This window comes from Dama dama, chromosome 22 (genome assembly GCF_033118175.1).
Source record: "Dama dama isolate Ldn47 chromosome 22, ASM3311817v1, whole genome shotgun sequence".
Taxonomy (NCBI): domain Eukaryota; kingdom Metazoa; phylum Chordata; class Mammalia; order Artiodactyla; family Cervidae; genus Dama; species Dama dama.
In genome coordinates, this window is record NC_083702.1 from 15,524,389 (window position 1) to 15,540,672 (window position 16,284).

At 49.4% G+C, this 16,284-nt stretch overlaps 1 protein-coding gene across 1 annotated transcript in view; it reads right to left on the reverse strand.

Annotated features, from left to right (window-relative positions):
* ANO2 (anoctamin 2) overlaps window positions 1-16,284 on the reverse strand; it is a 340,921-nt gene that overhangs the window by 156,184 nt on the left and 168,453 nt on the right. Inside the window, exons 12-13 of the mRNA XM_061124073.1 lie at window positions 15,273-15,433; window positions 6,646-6,728 (exon numbers count right to left, since the gene is read on the reverse strand). Coding sequence (XP_060980056.1) covers window positions 6,646-6,728; window positions 15,273-15,433 — 244 coding nt within the window. The remainder of the gene's footprint in view (window positions 1-6,645; window positions 6,729-15,272; window positions 15,434-16,284) is intronic.

The following is a 16,284-nucleotide window of genomic DNA, read 5'->3' on the forward strand; positions in this document are numbered from 1 at the left end:
CCACACACAACTGCCATACCACACACAACCATGAGGTGTCTAGACCAGGAAAACCAGGAACACAACGTGGCAGGAAAGGAGGACACATGACACTTGTTATCACACTGAAAACCAAACCTGAGCACGTTCCTGGGGGCAGTGCCGGTGTTGAGAAAAGAGAGAGGAAGTGTTAACAAGCAGCTGATACAGACAGCAGCCCTGAGCTGCACACAGCAGTGACCAGAGGCTGCCTCCAGTCACCCTACTATCTATCCTCAGCCTCCACTGTAAGTTTCAATAAGCCCAGTCCCAGCTGGAGAAACAGATGTGCCCCACAGCTGGATGTCAGGGCAAAGACCGAGTGTCTTCCTTGAGTCACTCTTCTGCAAGCTAAAAATGGCGGCCAATAAACATCAAAGCTAAAGGTAGCCACAGGGAATCTTAAAACTTATTGCCTGGACCTGTTTCCTGTTCAGTGTAGGTGAGTAACTCCCTGGCAAGTACACTGGGGTTCAGGAGACATCCCCGGGGCCACTCAGCAACACAAACCTGAACAGTGAGTCACCAGGCATGAGAAAGAGCGCCTGGCTCGTCGGAAAGACCACAGTCCCAACAACGCAGAGGCTGGGGCAGGAAGACGCATGACTGACTTCAAAGAGAACTCAACAGTGTAAGTTAAATGTCCTCCCTGCAGCTTTCAAGGACCAATATCCAGGGTGTGAGGACTTCACATTCCTGCAACATTTACTGAGAACTCCCAGGCAGGGATCCCGGAGCTGGTTCTCAGCAGACTCAGAGAACACACATTCCCTTATCACTGCTCATGCCTCAGAGATTCCGAAAGCCAAAAAGCTAGGCTCCCGACCTGTCTCTGACTTTCCTGGGAAATGCCATGATGCTGGAGAGGAGAAACTACACATGTGACTTATAAGAATAACCAATATAAGAGAGAAGGAGCCATTCCAGAATTCTGAGGGCTTCCCATCATCAACCAGTCTCCAGGATGCAGTCCACCCTGAGAGGTGGGACCTTCTCTGCCTGCTGAACCACAGGTGGCGGAGCCTCCTTCCTCTCAATAACCTAGAGTTTTATAGCTTGTACGACATGTAGTTCTTGATCACATATTTTTCTTTTATTATTTCCTAGTTGTTCTGCATGTGAGAGTCTTTACATCTTAATATAAGAATCTGCTACCTGGTCTATACTATTTTGTGCTTCTCACAGTAATTAGCACCATAGGGAGCACACAGAAATCTCTAATTGCTTGTGAAGTTCACTCCGTTTGGTCTCTCCTCTTCATCCATCCTCCAACATAGCACTTCCTAATGTGTGTGCCAGGAGGGCTTGGGGTTAAAAAAGGATTCCAGGCTTGAACCGATTGGAAAACTCCATACAATGTGTCACCTGAGAGTCACAAGGAGCCTAATAAAAGCTCTGAAAAGGTTCTCCTGTAAAGACACCTGCTGAATATTCTTCAGCCCAGAAGGTCCCACAAAACTCCTTTCACTTCCAGCAGATAACATCCTGCAGAAATACTCTGAGAAACACAGTGTGATCTTTTCCTCCATGGCCTCTGAAATCTGGTTGCTTTTTTTCTCTGTGATTGCTATGGAAGATTTTAACTATAAAATGATAGCTGGGTGTTTCTGTTGAGTGCCAGAATCTGGATTTCAAAGCCCTTCAAGCAAGACTTGCTTTCACCCTGTCACCCACTGCAGGGGAGCTTCAGGGCCTTCCCTTCTGATGAGAGGAGGCTCCTGACCAGTCCCTGATTTTCCAAAGATGTGACATCACATAGAGGCATGTCCCAGTTGTGGCTGTGGCCCCCCGCACCACACTCTGGGCCCCAGTTCAGACCCCCTTCATCTGTTTAGAAAAAAACATGAGCTCTTGGCACACAGACAGGAATCCAAGGCTCTGAAAGCAGTCTTAGGCTTCTCTGCTTTCCAACTGAAGCAAGGTCAGACAAGGATTCCCCTGCTTATAGTCAAGAAGGTCAGGTTACAAGATTCCTCAAAGGCAGAGAACTGGACCAATGAGCTCCCAGCCAGAGTAGAATCTAGACCCCCATGAAGGTGGCTCTGACATATCCAGCCGTGGGCAGGTCATCATTAAACATAGCCTCCCTGGATGGGTGGTCTGATGCCAAGTCACCACAAATACATAACCCTCCCACAAAGCTCTGGGAAATACTTCACAAAGCTGCTTCCATCTGGTTGATCCCTCAGGAGCTGACCTGAAGAAAAGGCCTAGGCCAGCTCAGAACCAGTCTTTGCCGATTTATAGAAGTAAATCTGCAGATGCAATCAACAAAGGTCTCCATCCAAGAGCCATCAAGCATGTCCTGTGCTCTGAGCCCTTGGGAGCTCTTTCCAGGTTCTGAGGCTACATACAAGGTCCTTCTTCTCCAGAAGCTTATCCCCAAGTGAAGGAAGATGACAGCAAGCAAACAAATCCACCAATAAGAAGCTGGCAGGTGGGGAATCAGAGCAGCAGGAGAAATGTCAGGTTGGCCACTTCAGAAGGGGGATTGAGGGAAGGTATGGATGTGAGAGTTGGACCATAAAGAAGGTTGAGTACCAAAGAATTGATGCCTTCAAACTGTGGTGCTGGAGAAGACTCTTGAGAGCACCTTGGACTGCAAGGAGATCAAACCAGTCAATCCTAAAGGAAATCAATTCTGAATATTCATTGGAAGCACTAATGCTGAAGTTGAACCTCTAATACTATGACCACCTGATGCAAAGAGCTGACTCACTGGAAAAGACCTTGATGCTGGGAAAGATTTAGGGCAGGAGGAAAAGGGGATGACAGAGGATGAGATGGTTGGATGGCATCACCAACTTTATGGACATGAGTTTGAGCAAACTCTGGGAGATAATGGAGGACAGGGAAGCCTGGCGTGCTGCATTCATGGGGTTGCAAAGCGTTGGACATGACTTAGAGACTGAACAACAGCAACAGCCATAGGAGGGTAATGTTGGGACGGAAAAGCCAAGAAAGAATTAGGTCAGGTGGAGACTGGCACCTTCTAGGCAACAGAAAGAGCCAGTGCAAAGCCTGGAAGGAGCTGTGGAGAGAAGGCAGATGCAGTAGGCTGGAATTTCTGGAGGAGGAGAAGGCTGCCATGAGCTGGGCTCAGAGGGGGTTGTGTCTGATGTGATGGGAAGCCATTAGGGACAGCCTGACTTAGTAGATGTGGATGGGAGAAATGGAGGAGAGGACTCTATGACCAGATAAGGCCACTCTCTGAGGGATCCCAAGGACACCTGGGGCCTGAGGACAGGAAGTAATTGCGCAAGAGAGGCGGCCAAGATGAAGACCATCCCGCCTCAGATCTAAGACTTGTGAGGTCTGGCAGGAGGCTCCTTCAACAGGCTCCAAAGAAGTATCTCGGGACATCTCCGCTGGTTCCACAAGGAGGCCCCTCGGCCGGGGGCAGCTGACCCAGGAGGTGGGTTCTCCAGTTTCCTTCCCCTTTCCCCTGCTCACTTCCATGGTGTCCCATGTGGAGGGGGCACCCCAAGGGGGAGGGACAGAGAGTGGATGTCTCTGGTCTCTGTGTGAGTTAGCACCCTCCCCTCCCGTATATTTCCTAATGAAGACCACAGGAAAGAAGGCTGTCTGGGGGCTCTGTCTGTACAGCTGCCTACACAAGGATTCCTGAGACTTGGAGATCAGAGAAACAGCTATAACAACCTTCAAGGACTCCTGCGTCCCTCTCCCCAAAGCCCAGGTAGTATCTGCCATTCTCTTGCTCCTTGTTTGAACATGGGTTAGGGTTTTCCTGGTGGCTCAGATGGTAAAGAATCTGTCCACAATGACAGAGACCAAAGTTTGACCGCTGGGTGGGGAAAAATCCCCTGGAGAAGGAAATGGAAACCCATTTCAGTATTCTTGTCTGGGAAATACCATGGACAGAACAGCCTGGGGGGCTACAGCTCATGAGGTCACAAAGAGTTGGACACAACTGAGCAACTAACACTAAATCTGCCCCTGACACACATAAGTCCCAGGGAAGGTCACAAATACCTGCCAATCCTGCCCTCCGTGCCTCCTCAAGACCTAAGGAGACAGAGCAGCAATCAAGACTCTCCCTGACCTGGCCACCAGCATGCATTTGCTGCTCTGCCCGCCACTGCTGCCCGATCCCTTTTCCCTGCAGCCAACGACACTTCCCAGGCATCTCACTACCTCTGAGCCACATCTGAGCTTCCCCAGATCAACGGTCCTGTCGGCTGTTTCCTCCTATGGGTACCCATTCTTCCCTGTGCTGCTCATTAAAATTCAACCAGTCTCTAAAACCTTGGTTTTTTGTTGTTGTTGTTTAGCTGTGATCTGATAGACTGAAGCACACCAGGCTTCCCTGTCCTTCACTGTCTCCCAGAGTTTGCTCAAATTCATGTCCGTTGAGTCTGTGACACCATCTAACCATCTCGTCATCTGCCGCCCCCTTCTCCTTCTGCCTGCAATCTATTTTTTTCAAGCAATCTTTTAGGCCAGAAGTAATTTCTCTCAAACTCACTGTTGTATTCTAAATATTCAGAGACCAGAGAGCCCCTTAGGTGAATTCAGTCCTTTGAAGATGCTCGGAGACCATGTCTGTGGGAGTTCCACATCCCAAACCAGAACCTGGTCCATAGTAGTTGTTTGATGTGCATGTTCAGATTTAACTCAATTTGAAGTGTGTTTAATATCTGAGTCCAAAAATCTGAATACCTGGAAGGAAAGACACAGCTGTCCTCCCTTCTCTCAATCATGCCTGCCCCCAGTGTAGTGCACAGGGGCATATAAACAATGCTGCAGAACTGAACCACTCCCAGTAACCTCACACAGAGAGCCTGTCAAGACCAGCTCCTCATGCCAGGGTGAACCCAGGCTTGGTCAGGCCTCTCTCAGCCTGCACAGGAGTTCCTGAAGTCAGGCCCCTCCCAAGACTTGACCATGGCTCATTGGTTAAACAGCAAACAGGAAATCCGGCTACAAGAAACAAAAATGGATTAATATCTCACTCCTGCCAGGGGCCCAGGACTGAGATTTCCAGGGCACCGAGTCTTGATAGATGCCTTTCTCCATGTGAGTGTGTTTACACATCTTCTCTACAGAGAGACTTGCTGGCTTCCTCAATGCTACTCGGAAGACACACCTGGCCTGTTTCTGGCCTCACACAGGCTTAGGTGCCAAGATGATTCTTCTTTTTCTTGGAGACCTCAGAGTCCTGGCCTTAGGAGAAGGGAGCTGTGCCCCCACCCTCTCCCCACATCCAGCTACAGCCCTCTCCTCTCTCTTCTCCCCCTCTCTCCCTCTCTGTCTCTGGAATGAAATGGAACAGGACAAAATCACCCACACAGTCCAACTCTGACAGCTCTTTCCGTGGGAAGCACAACTTTGGCCACTTTCCCCCAAGAAATGCAATTGCCTTCATTATTCTGCGTTGCTTATCTTCTTAACTAATTTGTATCCACTCTGAAGGCAGAATCCATATGTACATTCTCTCATTTGCCACAGAATCTGCAATGCTATGAGTCCCCAGGCATACACTTAATGCAGAGGACTGGGGATAGAGTGAGCGTGTGAACTCAATCCATGGTCATCGAATGCCCACTTGCTCAAAGGCAAGCTGAATACCTGGAGCTTTAAGGAGAGGGGAGGATGCCATATCACAGACCAGGGAGCCACATAGACTTGGGAGCAAGACTAAATTGGGGATTTCACTAGCTTGGACCAAAGCATCAGGGTCACAGAGCCAGGGGTCCCTAGCCTCCAAGGCAATAGACATCAATAAGTGATGGAGAATACAGAAAAGGTCAGCTCTACATGAGGCTGTCATATGCTCGTGGCCAGCCAGTCCATGGTACTCAAAATACTGGGGGTGCCTTCTGGACCTCTGGACACTGTCCCACCACCTCACTGACAATGCCCACGGCATCGCGAGTGCCTAGCTAATATTCACTTTTGCTGTTCAGGCAATGGCAGCAAGTGGGAATAGGTAACTATGAGCAACTGTGCCCTTGCTGGTCATCGTCAACCTGCCAATATCATCAGGGGCCCTAGTTCTCAAATGAGCCCCAAGGGCAGGTCAGTTACTTTCATCCTTTAAACAACATCTGTCCATAAAATTCAACTCTGAAAGAACCTACGCTTTCTCTTAGCTCATGTTCCAATGTCACACCTGCTGACAGGGTACTGGGTAAGTGGTTCTTCCCTTCTCCATATACATCAAAGGCACCTGGCACCCATGCCTCCACCTCACCCCCAGCAGGCTCCCAGGGGCATCCAGACACGTCCATATAACACGTCTGGGTCACAGCCTCTTGCTTCATGCTCTCAGGTACCAATGAGACAGGAGGTGGAAGAATGTTGAGTTGAACCTCAAGGCTACAGCAAGGCTTGCTTCTCGTGCCATTTTTTCCCACCAAGGGTCACAAGGACATCTGGCTACCCCTCAAGTCTGAGGTCTTACAGGTCAAGAGAAAAGAGAGGATTTCAACTCTTGGCCTCAGTGCCTATCAACCCTGGCTTAGCCCACGGAGCCGAGCTAGGAAAGGGGTCACAGCAAGACTTGGCAGGTGACCAACTGCCGTGAGAGCAAAATTAAGTAGTTATTTCAATCAATATGATTTATTTTCAGGGACAAAGCAAAGCAGAGACCCAAAGAGAACTCACTTCTTCCTCTTCGATGCCAGTCAGGTCCCAGAAGTAGCCCAGTCGCATCTGTAATCGCTTCCAGTTTTCAAGAAACATGGTAGCTTGAAAAGAAAGAAAAAATTCTATTAATTTTGAAGAGTGGATTGCAAACACCCTTAGGGTTCACCCAATGGAGGATACACACTGAATATTAGTCGCTCAGTCATGTCCAACTCTTTGTGACCTCACGGACAATAGCCTGACAGGCACCTCTGTCCATGGGATTTTCCAAGCAAGAATACTGGAGTGGGTGCCATTCCCTTCTCCAGGGGATCTTCCGGACCCAAGGATTGAACTCAGGTTTTCTGCATTGCAGGCAGATTCTTCACCATCTGAGCCACCAGGGAAGCCCCATTTCTAGGTTATAAGAAAAGCTTAAACACTGATCTCAAGAATAAAGGAAGAATGGAAGCATTAAAAAAAGTAAGAAATTGAAATGATGGCTTCTAGCCTTTTTAGACAAACCTCGTCTTCCCTACATGTTCTCTCTTCCTGCACCTTCCTCTCACTTTTTTCTCCATCTTTCTGTCCCCAGCACAACTTCCCTTTCCTGGGCCTGAATCATCTCATCCTGAGATTACATCACATCTCCTAATAATTCCATCTGAGTGCAGGGTCTCAGACTTTCACTTCATCCTGCAGGCAGCTGGGAGACGCAGCTCCCAGAAGTGACATTCATTCATTCTTCAAGCAAATATCTGTTGAATGCCTACCATCCAGACACACCAGTCAGCTTGCCTGCTCCAACCACAGTCCTTGAAGGGCAGCCCAACATGCTCCAGAAAGAATCAATTCCCTCAGCCCTGAAGCCATGGCTTCTTTAGATCAGGATTGGACACCTTATCCTGCTGATGGGCCAATCAGATTCTCTCTTTTGAAAACTGAAACTAAGAGACACAAAGAGAAGCAGAAATGGGACAAACCATGCAGCATGTGAAAAAAGGAGAAAGGTTCCTTATAGTTCCTACTGCTCCAGTTCCCTACAGCGCCTGGCTGTATTTTATCTCCTGCATCCATGAGCTTGCTTCTTACTTTCTTATAATCCCTTGTTATTTGACCATGTTTGAACGGATTTCCTAACCTGAAAAACCTGACCTAAGGTACCTGTGATATACAAAACACTGCTCAAGACATCGTGAGGAGCTTAGGTGAATCTGATGTGGATTTTGCTCTCAACTGGTTTAGTCTATCAGGAGAGATTTTAAATAACTGTGGTACAAAGTATAAAGTGATCAGGGACTTAGAAATAGCGCAGATAAAGGGCTGTGGGCATGCAGAAGAGGGGGTGCCAGCTGCCAGAGTATCTGAGCTGAGCCTTGAAGAGTAATGACATTCGGGCAGCACAGAGGGGCAGGAAGAAGGAGGATGCCAACAATCCATCAAACTTGCAGTGGGTCCCTATTGTTAAGATTCTTTCCTCTGGATACAGAGAATGTGTGTATCTGGCCCATCCCGTCTGTCCTGATCTATTCCCACCATCTGTCAGCATACACCTCTCGTGTGCACTGCTGCTCAGGCATCGCCTCATTGCCATCTTCATCCCCAGTTTGTGCAAACTGTCCCTGTCCTATGCACCCTCCAGTGCTCCCTCATCGTTTCCTGACCAGCTCAAGCACCATAAGATCAGATTCCCAGGCGCCCACTCCTCTGCACTCCTACAGCCCTTAGGTCTGGTGCACTGGAAAGGGAAGGGACATGACAGTCCCTGAGGCCACACCTACCCCACTACGTCACCCCCAGTAACAGCCTGGGCGCTCTGCACTGCCTGCCATGTCGGACCATCAACTGCAACTCAGGTCTGCAGCATGGAAATAGGACTGCAAGCTCTTCTTCAGCTGGTGCGTGTCTCTGTTCACCTGGGGCACTGCACGGGGCTGAGCCCAGCAAACACTGAGAGCCTGACCAAGCGCGTGGTTCCTCAAAGCTACACATGTTTCACTTGGTGCCACACCATGGTGTCCGGATCTGTATCTCCCTGGTGGTCCAGGGGTTAAGACTCTGCACTTCCAGTGCAGGCGGCGCAGGTTCCCTGCTCAGGGAATTAAGATCCCACACGCTTCACAGTGTGGGGGTTGGGGGAAATCTGTATCTTTGGTTCCTGGAATCTGAGACCTTTTCCTTTTGTGTGTGTGCACCCTGACCTCTGGACCCCAACCACAGCTTGGGGATGCTCTCCAAACTGGCGGGACGCCTCTTCTTTCCCTGTTCTGTTCCCAGTGCCCAAGGAGGGCTCTGCACACCAATTGTGGTCTCCATGAAAGAGAGAAGTCAGAACGGGAGCAGACGATGGGGTAAAAGAGTCCCTGAGACTTAAGAGAACGAACATGGTTGCCAGGGGGCAAGAATGAGGCAAAGGGATATTTAGGGAGTTTGGGATGGACACATACACACTGCTGTATTTTAAATAGGTAGCCAACAAAGACCTGCTGCACAACACAGGGAACTCTACTTAAGGTTATATGGCAGCCTGGAGGGGAGGGGAGTTTGGGGGAGAATGGATCCATGTACATGTGTGGCTGAGTGCCTCCACTGTTCACCTGAAACTACCACAACATTGTTAATCAGCTATACCCCAATAAAAAATCTTTAAAAGTCACATGTAAATCCATGGCTGATTCATGTCAATGTATGGCAAAAACCACTACAATATTGTAAAGTAATTAGCCTCCAACCAATAAAAAAAAAAAAATTAAAAAAATAAATAAATAAAGGGACAATATCAAAACAAAACAAAACAAAAAAAAAAAAAGTCACATGTAAATCCATGGCTGATTCATGTCAATGTATGGCAAAAACCACTACAATATTATAAAGTAATTAGCCTCCAACTAATAAAAATAAATGAAAAAAATAAAAAAATTTTAAAAAGTCACTAAGGAGGACTCAGGGGGATACAAAGGACCCTCATGACAATGGAGAGAAGCTCCCAGCTGGTATCACATGCCAGGTACCACGCCAACTGCCCTGCACACACATCCTCTTCACAGTTGTGAGAACACGACAGGGTAGGTATGACTTCACCCACTTAAGAGATGAGAACGGGGTGCTCCAAGGTTGAGGACCAGCCTCCGTCCAGGTTACTCAGCACCTTGGCTGAGAGGACTGACTTCAGTGACACCGGGCAAGGCTCACAGTGATGGGTACACAGCGGGACTGAGACCCACGTTTAGGACTGCCTGACCCTGAAGTTGCTGTCCTTAACCTCCTCCCTTCACCTCTCCCTTCCCTACTTTCAATATGGCTTCACTGTCTTTCCAAAGTTCCCTGGAGCTTGAAGCCAGAACCCCAGAGGAGCTGGGCCTGACGCCTCCACCAGCTCTGGCTCTGGCTGACTCCTGCCCTCTGCACACTCAATCTCCTGACCCCAGCTCAGAGACCCTCACTCCTGCCCTCTGTACACCCGACCTCCCAACCCCAGCTCAGTGACCCCACTCCTGCCCTCTGTACACCCCACCCCCAACCCCAGCTCAGTGACCCCCCACTCCTGCCCTCTGTACACCCCACCCCCAACCCCAGCTCAGAGACCCTCACTCCTGCCCTCTGTACACCCCACCCCCAACCCCAACTCAGCGACCCCCACTCCTGCCCTCTGTACACCCCACCCCCAACCCCAGCTCAGAGACCCCACTCCTGCCCTCTGTACACCCCACGCCATGAACCCAGCTCAGCGACCCCCCACTCCTGCCCTCTGTACACCCCACCCCCAACCCCAGCTCAGAGACCCCACTCCTGCCCTCTGTATACCCGACCTCCTGACCCCAACTCAGGACCCCCACTCCTGCCCTCTGTACACCCCACCCTCAACCTCAGCTCAGAGACCCCCCACTCCTGCCCTCTGTATACCCGACCTCCCGACCCCAGCTCAGTGACCCCCACTCCTGCCCTCTGTACACCCCACCCCCAACCCCAGCTCAGTGACCCCCACTCCTGCCCTCTGTATACCCGACCTCCCGACCCCAGCTCAGAGACCCCCCACTCTTGCCCTCTGTACACCTGACCCCACAACCCAGCTCAGAGATCCCCACTCCTGCCCTCTGTACACCCCACCCCCAACCCCAGCTCAGTGACCCCCCACTCCTGCCCTCTGTACACCCTACTCCATGACCCCAGCTCAGCAACCCCCCACTCCTGCCCTCTGTACACCCCACCCCACAACCCCAACTCAGTGACCCCCCACTCCTGCCCTCTGTATACCCGACCTCCCGACCCCAGCTCAGTGACCCCCACTCCTGCCCTCTGTACACCCCACCCCCAACCCCAGCTCAGTGACCCCCACTCCTGCCCTCTGTATACCCGACCTCCCGACCCCAGCTCAGAGACCCCCCACTCCTGCCCTCTGTACACCCCACCCCACAACCCCAACTCAGTGACCCCCCACTCCTGCCCTCTGTACACCCCACCCCCAACCTCAGCTCAGTGACCCCCTACTCCTGTTCTCTGTACAACCCACCCCGCAACCCCAGCTCAGGGACCCCCCACTTCTGCCCCAGCCTCTCTCTCTGCAGAGAACCACTTCTCCCAGCCTCCTTCCCGGCAGCCTTGGGCCCTGGCCCAGGCCCACCCAGCACAGCACCACTGATCATAATAATCATGTAATGAGAGGCATAACTATTATTTTTAATTGTAATTTGTAGGCAGTCATGCCCACAGGCTCTTGGCTGCTGTAACCAAATACACAATCACATGAAACACAGCAAGGCTGTTAAAATAACAAAACCAAACCCTAAGCCCGGGAGCACTGACACAACCCCACTCGATTTGTTTTCCCGGTGCTGCTGCTACCACGCGAGGGGAAGAGAGAGGAGACCAGGGGTGGGTGGGGGGCATGGGGGCATCATTGCAGAACTCAGGAGGGATGGAGGTATCTGTTCATCCACCAAGGAGAGAAAAGAGACAGCTGTTGGGGATTAAAAGTGGGAAGGGACAGCCCTGTCCCCATTTTAGGACCACACAGAAATCTTGTGTCCTAAGTTCTGGTTCAAAAACATTCTCCTTATTTGCAGCAAAATGAAGTATCTGGCATAGTAAGGAATTCAGAGACTGCCTTGTTTGAGAGTTTGGTGACAGAGCAACCTGGATGGGTCAGTGAGGAGGTCAGTGAGAGGTGGGTGATTCAGACAATGTCCTCCTTGCCTCTGCTTCCTTTTTTTTAAAATTTTTCTTTATTTTGGCTGTGTTAGGTCTTCATTGCAACATACAGGTTCTCTAGCTGCAGCATGCAGGCTTAGCTGCCCCGAGGCTATGGGATCTTAGTCCCCAACCAGGAATCGAACCAGCATCTCCTGCACAGCAAGGCAGATTCTTAACCGCTGGACCACCAAGGAAGTCCCCACTTCTGAGAGGATGCAGGAAGCCCAGATCTGCAAGGCCAGAGGTTCTCCATCTCTAAAAGTCACAAAGCGCAGCTTGGACCCCAGAGTCTTTTTTTTTCCAGCTCTGCCCACAATCTCATTTTCTTTACTGAGAAGTTGTCTTTTTTAATTTCTTTGTGGTTTTATTTGTTTACAAATAAAAACATCCACCTGAGGGGAAAAAAAGAAAACAGGAAGTGGGAAGGTACAGCTGAAAACCAAGTCTCCCAGTGATAGGGAATCACACATCCCAGGAAAGGCCTTAAGGGATAGCAGACCAGAGTAATTAAGCTTTAGCTCCTCAGTCACGGTCATATCTCTAAGACAGAAGAAGCTCCCAGCTCATGGGAATTAGGGCTGCAACATAGCAAAAGGTGAAAGGGCATTTCAGGCTCCAGTCAGTTCCAGCATATTTGAGGTCATTCCAAGAGGCTGCTTTTTATTAATTTGTTATTCAGTAACTCAGTTATGTCCAACTCTTTGCCACTCCATGGACTGCAGCACATCAGGCTTCCCTGGCCTTCACCATCTCCCAGAGCTTGCTCAAACTCAAGTCCATTGAGTCGGTGATGCCATTCAACCGTCTCATCCTCTGTCATCCCCTTCTCCTCCTGCCTTCAATCTTTCCCAGGATCAGGGTCTTTTCTAATGAGTTAGCTCTTTGCATCATAGGAATAAAAATGCCTAGTATTTTTATTAATACTAGGAATAAATCTGGGACTTTCCCGGTAGCTCAGCTGGTAAAGAGTCTGCCTACAATGCAGGAGACCCCAGTTTAATTCCTGGGTCAGGAAGTTCCCCTGGGGAAGGGATAGGCTACCCACTCCGGTATTCTTGCTTGGAAAATCCCCATGGACAGAGGAGCCTAGCAGGCTACAGTCCACGGGGCTGCAAAGAGTTGGACAAACCGAGTGACTAAGCACAGCACAGCACACAGGAGGAAATCCACCAATGACCCAGCAATCCCACCACTGGGCACGTACTCTGAGAAAACCTCAATTCTACAAGCCACATGTACCCCAGTGTTCACTGCAGCACTGTAAACAAAAGCCAGGACATGGAAGCAACCTAAGTGTTCATGGACAGATGAATAGATAAAGAAGTTGTGGTACATTTATGCAATGGAATATTTCTTGGCCATAAAAAGGAACACATTTGAGTCAGCTGTCGTGAGGTGGATAAACCTAGAGCCTTTTATGCAGAATAAAGTAAAGTCAGAAAGAGAAAAACAAGTATCATATATTAACACATACACGTGGCATCTAGAAAAATGGTACAGATGAACCTAGTAGAGAATGGACTTGTGGACACAGTAGGGGAAGGTGAGCGTGGGACACACAGAGAGAGAAGCACTAACAATTACACACGACCATGTGCAAAACAGATAGCTAGAGGGAAGGTGCGTGTAACAGGGAGCTCAGCTCAGCGCTCTGTGATGACCTGGAGCAGTGTGATCGGGCTTGGGGGTGGTATGGAGGCTCAGGAGAGAAGGGAGATATATATATATATATATATATATATATATATATATATAACTATGACTGATTTGCATTGTTGTACAGCTGAAAGGAACACAAAATTGCAAAGCAATTTTCCATCAATTAAAAAATAAAGAGAATTTTTTTTAAAAAGTAACCCCCCAAAAGAGAAAAAAAACAAGATGCCGCTTTTGGACAAGAGGCACAGAGCCGCCTGAGACTGTGCAGGCCACAAGCTACAACTTCACTCTGTCCCCTTGACGCTTCCTGTGAACAATTCCAGAGCTACACAGCCATGAGTGCTGTGTCCTCTGACAGCCTGCGGCTGTTTTGTGGGCTGACACTGCCACGTGGTCCTGGGCAGTGACTGTTCTTCCTGGGAGAATAGAAGCTCCCCCGGATACCTTCCCTGGTGGCTGGGTCGCAGGGGAATCTTTCCAGCCGAGTTCCATCTCCTCCCACGTAGAGAGACAGAGGTCGCCGGGTCTGGGTCTAACAGCAGTTCTCGAAGAGACCTCCCTCTCCTGCACACAGTCCCAGGGTGTGCGACTCACCGCCCCATCCTGGCAGGTCCTCCAAGCCCCCTGGAGTCAGCAGTAAACCTAACCGCTTCAGTTGCCGGTCTGTGACCCAAAATATGAGGGCCCACTCTGTAAGGATGAGACGATGGCAGATGGCTGCTCCCAACAGGCTGACACAGGGCCCCCTGGTCCCTTCCGTGATACCCATGGGTATGTCTTCTTGGAAATGCTCAGTGACCACAGGGGTGGATATTCCAGTTTTTAAGAACAGAAGGGTGCATGTGTGCATCTGTGTGTCTGTTTATGATCAGATGGCTGTGGCCCAGAGAAAGTTTATTACCCCAAGACTCTGGGCAGGGTGGTGGGGGAGAGAGGAGGAGGAAATCGAAGGAACTATTTGTTCCTTCCTTCACAAATCCCTTTAGTGGGAAGATGGAAAACATTTCTTTGGCATTAAGTGAAATCTCTGCAGTCTACACTTGCGGTGTCCTGGAAATTGCAACTGAACGCAGAGATAGGAGACGAGTCTAGGCCCACCTTTGTCCCCAGCTAACCCTGTGACCGTGGCAGTCACCCCTTGACTCCAGGTGTGACACCAAATGACATCTGGGACTTGCACATCTTAGGAGATGTACCTGGAGGTGCCTATGAGTGTATTAGGGGTTTTCAAAGCATGTATGGGTTCAATTTCCAAACAAATCCTATATGAGATTAATATAAGATTACTCCATCTCTTATAAACATATATATATATATATATGTTTATGTAAAATAAAGCTACAGAGGATATTCTTAGTCCTAGTCCCATGTATGAGTAAGGGAGAGAAATCTATTGTCCCTAAAATGCTTCTTAAAATATAAGGACTAGGGGCTTCCATAGTGGCTCAGTAATAAAAAATCTGCCTGCCAGAGCAGGGGACATGGGTTCAATCCCTGGTCTGAGAAGATCCCACATGCCACAGAGCAACTAGGTCCGTGCACCACAACTACTAACCCCGTGCTCTAGAGCCCAGCAGATGCAAGCCCACGAGCCTAAGAGCTCATGCTCCACAACAAGAGAGTAGCCCCCGCTCACCACAGCTAGAGAAAAGCCCATGCAGCCACGAAGACCCAGAACAACCAAATAAATAAATAAAATTTTTACTAGAGATATAAGGATTAAATACGGAGGAAGTAAACCAAAGAACACTGGCTTTGGTCCCTGCGCCCATCTAAAGGTGCCCTGCATGGAAGCCAGCCTCATGGTGATGACTCACCCCACAGAGCCATGAAGATGGAGAAGAAGACGGTGGCAGGGTTGTCAAACAGGTGGCTGGCCCGTGCTGTCCCGCAGGCTGAGCTGAGGTTCCAGTAGTCACAGGACTTGTCGCACAGGGGACACATGGTGAAGGCGTTCTGCTGGTCACACATCTCTTTGCTGCAGAAGACAGAGGCTGTTGGGTCACGGGGGCTCCAAGCAGGACCCTCCCCAAGTCCACCACCCCCAAGACACCTCCCACTTGGAAATCCCTGGCTGCCTCAGTAACTGCATCAATAAGGCATAGGAGGGCTGGGCTTGGATTCTTCCCCTTGGGAGTATTGTTTTTAGTATCTTGTCTTTAAAAATGGGTGGGCAGATGAATGGATAAAGAAGATGCGGTAGATATATATGATGGAATATTACTTGGCCATGAAAAGAAATAAAATTAGGTCATTTGTAGTGATGTGGATGGACCTGGAGTCAAGCACACAGAGCAAAGTAAGTCAGAAAGAAAAAAACAAACGTCCTATATTAACGCATATATATAGAATCTAGAAAAATGATATGAATGAACCTATTTGCAGGGAAAGAATGGAGACACAGACTTAGAGAATGGACTTGTGGACCCGGGAGGGAAGGAGAGGGTGGGGCAAATGGACAGAGCAGCACGGACATATAGACACCACCCTGTATGAAGGAGATAACTAGTGGGAAGCTGCTGGATAGACGGGAAGCTCGGCTTCGTGATCTGTGATGACCTAGAGGGGTGGGATGGGGCGTGGGGGGTGGAAGGGAGAAGCTCAAGAGGTAGGCGATATATGTCTACTAACACAATACGGTAAAGCAATTATACTCCAGTGAAAAAAATATTTAAAAAATAGATGGGCTATCTTTGGAGGTATGGAAGCCATCACTAGACGTGACCCAACGGAAAGTGAGTGACCACGTATCAGTTATGCTGTGCGTTGGATGGTGCCATATAAAAGAGTCAAAGTGCTAATTGCTCAGTTGTGTCCTGCTTTTTGCGA